The following is a 5678-nucleotide window of genomic DNA, read 5'->3' on the forward strand; positions in this document are numbered from 1 at the left end:
AATAACATGCAAAATGTGTTTCCCCTTTTGGGTGAAGTCTCGCTTTAAGCCATACTACTGTACCCAGAACAACCAAACACAAATATCTTCCTCAAACAGAAGTGGCATTAGCTGTCATATGATTGATGATGTGCAAATATTGATCAGAAATATTTTTGGGGAACTGACACATGATTTACGCAATTTTCCTGAAAGTGTAAATTAGTCATGGATAAAGCTCTGTGTAAGCATTTCATAAAAATGATGTGTCCGTATACAGTTATGTGAAAAAGTAAGTACAGCCCATGGAATTCGTTGAGCTTTTAACATATTTGAACAGTCAAACATTAGATCTTTATTCACACATTGCCTACAGATAACGGTGATATACTTAGATGAAAATCTTTTTTTTTTTTTTTTTTTTGTAAGCGCAGTGTAGTGTGATTTCAGCTCATTCATTTGAATGCACTGCACTAAAAGTAGTGCATGCACTACTTTATAAAATGCACAGAAACCAGATCACATGCTACGACTGTACCATGCGAACTAGTGTAAGCAAGCACACCATTTGCAACCTGAGTTTGGGGTGTCATTAACGTAACATTAGTGGTATCGATAGTCTATTAGCACCCTTTCCTGGATAAGGCTTTAGGAGTAACAGGTGCTGCAGCAACAACCAGCTGGAACTGGAGACATCACAGATCAAATGCACGTTTACCAGTACACCATGGATTGTCAAATATGTCCAAAATGTTATTGAAGAATGATAACATCACAGAAGGCATATTGCAACACTTTGGATCCACAAAAGGACCCCTTCATCAGGCATACGACTACATCAATAAAGATTTGGACGTTATTTGACAATCTGTGGTGTGCTGGCAAATATGTGCTTTTGATCTATTAAATTAAAGGGATTGTAAGAGTCCATTCACACAGGGGCAACTTTGGATCCGACTTCAAGTCGCACTACATGAAAAAAAAAAATCAATGCAAGTGAATGAATCCGTCTTAATGCACACTACTGCAGTCGCTCCAACTTCAGAAAAGGTTCCTGTACTACTTTAATCCGTACATTTAAAAAACAAAACAAAACATGTATATTCTATAATTGCATAGAGCTGCAGGGTCCCCTGCCGGCGCTCCTGGCCCCTCGTTTATGGCCAGGGGCCCCATGGGAAGCCGATTTCCATGGCGGCACTCGGGCCTGCTCGCACCCAAGTCCTTTTGCTGAGTCCATTGACAAAGACATTATTGAAAGCACTGAGAGTCAATGGCTCCCGATGCCCCAGCAAGACCCAGAAGTGAGGGAGAAAAGATCTGCAGCTGTGCACGGCGCTGGATGGAATGAGGCAAGGAATGCATTAAGGTAAAAAATGTTTAGACTTTACAACCACTTTAACACAGACACCTGCTGGAGTGCAATTTAAATGCACTGTGGAAAATGCGCATGGAACTTGTGTTTCCTGTACCGCATTCTAGTGTGAACCTAGCCTAAATGATTTGTTAACATTAAACACAAATTGCCACTGTAAACAAAATGGAAGTTTTATTATTCTGGACTAGAAAAATTGTAATTGTACATTTGAAACCTTATGTCTACCTTCAGAAGTAAGCAGTTTTGGTCAGACATCACTCTTAAATAGTATATAAGAAGTGTTTACACAGTAGAATGTGACTGAAGGTATATGGACAAAATGAAAAGAACATGATATTTATCTTTTACAGTGAAAAGTACAGTAGAAATGAAGGTATCCATCACGCTTCTACTGGAACAGGCCTGGCTCTGGATTGTCTAGGCTTCTTCTCTTTTATCAAGCCTTCAGCTTTCTGCTGCTTAACTTCTGCATATACCTATTAAAAAAAAAGAGGGAAAATCATTGAGAAACTGGCAGGGACAAATACATTTACATGTAAAATAGATATCTTGTTTTCTTACAGAAAGAAAAATACCTGAACCAGAAGGATTTGACAAAAGCTGCAATTCTTGGACCTACAAAAGCACATGTCAATCCCAGTCCAGTTAAGACTATTAAAGCTTTTCTGTGAATGAAGTTATTGCCCCAGATCTAAAATGTGGCTGGTAGTTAGACAACAGTTGCTTTCATCACATGATATTTGCTTCAGAACACTTTCAATTGCTTTTATTTCATAATATTTCCTTTCCATTCTGGAAAACAAGTTGTAACGCAACTGAATAGCAGGAATCCTACAAATACATTTTTCAGTGTCCTGTAATTCGGGAGGTTATGATTAAATATGAAGCTAGCAATGAACAACAGACTGTGATCACACAATGGGGCTACTGTCAAGCCTTACTTTCCCACAACACATGCATACACACGAATACTCTTGCTCTAACTGCTTTCAAAGCAGTCAATAATGCAGATCACACCTTGCAAAATACCCTTCCTACTCTAATATATACTACTCTGTTTCCCAAAAATAAGACCTAGTGTGATTGTCGGTGATGGCTGCAATATAAGCCCTACCCCCCAAATAAGCCCTAGTTAAAGTACTTGTAGGTCTTATTTTCAGGAAAACAGGGTAGGGGTTATTTGGGGGTAGGGCTTATATTGCAGCCATCACCGACAATGACGCTTATTTTCAGGGAAACAGGGTAATTGGTAACTGCTTATTTAAAACAAAGACTGAAAGTTTGCATTGCATTACAGGAGCTGAATATTATTTTCTAAGCACGTTATTGAGAATGAGTGGGTACATACACGGAGGAAACAATCACATTTAGGCCCTATTCACACCATGGTACAGAGAAGTCAGTTTTTATGGGCACAAAAAAAAATATATATATATATATATTGTTCTCTATGTGCTTTGTTCACACCACTAGTATCACGTGGCTGCACAGGGGGAAAAAAAAACTGACATGACATCAACATAGGTGTGAATAGGGCACATAACTGACGCTCATGAAAACTGATTAATGCAATCTACTCACAGACTGGGAGAACTTCTGAGGGAATCTAAGATGGAAAAGGACCAGGGGGATCCTAGTAGATGATAATTCTCACGCTCTACAAGACTCTGGTCCAGCCGCACCAGCAGTCCTCAGGAAGGATGTACTGGAAATGGAGAGAGTACCAAGAAGGGCAACTAAGCTAATAAAGGGTCTGGAGGATATTAGTTATGAGGAAAGGTTGTGAGCACTGAACTTATTCTCTCTGAAGAAGAGACGCTTGAGAGGGAATATGATTTCAATTTATATATACCATACTGGTGACCCCACAATAGGGATAAAAACTTTTTCACGGAAGGGAGTTTAACAAGACTCGTGGCCACTCATTAAAATTAGAAGAAAAGAGGTTTAACCTTAAACTACGTAGAGAGTTCTTTACTGTAAGGGCGGAAAGGGTGTGGAATTCCCTTCCACAGGTGGTGGTCTCAGCGAGGAGCATTGATAGCTTAAAAAAAAACTATTAGATAAGCACCTGAATGACTGAACCATACAGGGATACACAATGTAATACTGACATATAATAACACACATAGGTTGGACTTGTGTCTTTTTTCAACCGCACAAGTTTGAACAAGACTAAGTGTGGATCTCCAAAGGGATTTAACAAGCTTATAAAATTCTGGTGAACCCTTCATGCAACAACAGTGAAAACGCACCTTCAAGCATAAAGCTTTCTTTGCCTGCCATCTCTTGGTTGCACGTCTGTAGTACTCTGGAGGGAAAGTGTATTCAATGTTCAGCTGTTTGCATACATGCTCAAAAGTGTCATAACGAGTCAGCCGCAGCTCTTTTAACATCTTTTTGCGCCGATCTATTGACATTAGCATCTTTCTCTTGTTTGCCTTGTCCTACATAAAAAAAAAAAAAAAAAAAAAAAAAAAAAAAAACACATAAACAGTGTTGAACAGCATCAAGGTCAAAAGATGTTCTGCACCCTTCTCGAGCTTAGCTATAAAGAAAAGCTTACATATTAGTGGAGAGAACTTTTAGCACTCACACAGCTTTCCTGTCTGCAGTAATGCAATATGCTTATGCTAGTCTACACAGCTTTTTTTTTCTGGCTACTGGAATCACTACTACTATCACCACTACTCAGCAGAGGCATTTAACGATTTCTGGTTGAGGAAGGAAAGTAGTCTCACCCCTCGATTTTTTGTGTGTATGACATTGAGGTGAAACGTTTTTTGCACACAACTCCTTTGGGCTCATGCACACTATCCACATTGATCTACATAGATCAGCATAGATCAGCATAGATTCAATGCAAAGGGACATGGAAAGAAATGGTTTCCTAGGTGCCGTGTTCACACCACAGCACTGTAGCCATGCTGCATTTGTATGCAGTACAAAGCACCAAACTGCATGTGACTGCACCGCAATCACAAAGACTTGAATGAAGTGTCATTTTGGGACACTTCAATACATTTAAGCACTTGACCTCTGGAAGGTTTCACACCCATGACCAGGACATGTTTTGCTGTTCGACATTGCTACTTTAACTGGCAATTGCTTAGTCATGCAACATTCTACATAAATTAAATTTATATAATTTTTTCACACAAATTGAGCTGTCTTTTGGTGGCATTTAATCACAACTTTTTTTTTTTTGTGTTATATAAAGAAAAACAATACTGAAAAAAAAAGTTTTTTTTTGTTAATCACCATGAAATCCCTTTTTCAGAGTTCACTGACAGACACAGCAGGGGTTATTTACTATAGGCAAATCCACAACATTTTAGCTTGCACATGATTGGATGATAAAATCAGCAGAGCTTCCACTCATTTCAGATCTACCCCTTAGATTTAGAGCGACTGCATTTCCAAGTGCACTTGCAGTGCAAACTGATTCGCCTTTCCTAAATAACCCCCAGCGTCTTCTATTCCTCAATCATAGGCTTATTTGCCACCTACAGGTGTAGGACACTAGGCAGTAAAAAAGAAGGTGGGCAATGTCCTCATTCCAAAGAAAAGCAGGGCACTGACGGAGAACCATCTTATCCCCGTGAACAACCAAATAAGGAGACCTGCAGGACAAGGCCTCGGACTCAGAACTCTGAGCAGAAGTTACAGCCACTAAAAAAAGGGCACCTTGTGGGAGAGTGCAAGAAAGGGAATCTCCCTAATACTCTCAAAAGAAAGTAGTTGAACAGAGAACCAAATTCAGAACCCAAGGCGGCATGGGGAAGCGCACTGGAGGCACCACATGCTGAACTCCTTGAACAAAAAGTACAGATCAAAGAGTGTGTGGCAGGGGGACATTGAAAGAAAATATCCAGAGCAGAAACCTGGCTCTAGATGGCACTTAAATGACAAATTATTCTCTCCACGCCCCGTTGAAGAAAGGCTAATATCCTAGCCACCAAGAAAGAATGCGGATAAACACCTGCAGCTTCATACCACGATAAGCCTTCCAAGTGCGATGGTATATTTTCCTGGAAGTAAACTTTGGGCTTTCAACATGATAGGGAGGATGACTGACAATACCCTAACCTTTAGAACCTGGCTATCAATAACCAAGCCACTAAAGCCAGCGACTGGAAAGCAGGGTGCAAGATCATCCCTCGATACAGAAGACCTGCCATGAGCGGCAGACACCAAGGGCATCCCGCGACCAACCATGTCAGAACCAATCCAGAGCCACGAAAATGACCGGAATGCTTTTGGCCTCTATCCTTCGCAGGAGTCGAATAGAAGTTGGAGAGGTGGGAAGACATGTAATAAG

At 40.2% G+C, this 5678-nt stretch overlaps 1 protein-coding gene across 1 annotated transcript in view; it reads right to left on the reverse strand.

The window, feature by feature from the left end:
• Positions 1–1506: 1506 nt before the first annotated feature.
• MRPS15 (mitochondrial ribosomal protein S15) overlaps positions 1507–5678 on the reverse strand; it is a gene marked incomplete in the record, with an annotated part of 38563 nt that continues 34391 nt past the window's right edge. Inside the window, 2 exon segments of the mRNA XM_077481690.1 lie at positions 1507–1833; positions 3613–3804. Of these exon segments, the coding sequence (XP_077337816.1) occupies positions 1738–1833; positions 3613–3804 (288 nt within the window).

This window comes from Lithobates pipiens, unplaced genomic scaffold, assembly GCF_037356315.1.
Source record: "Lithobates pipiens isolate NorthernLeopardFrog02 unplaced genomic scaffold, aLitPip1_a1.2 Scaffold_16, whole genome shotgun sequence".
Taxonomy (NCBI): Eukaryota; Metazoa; Chordata; class Amphibia; order Anura; family Ranidae; genus Lithobates; species Lithobates pipiens.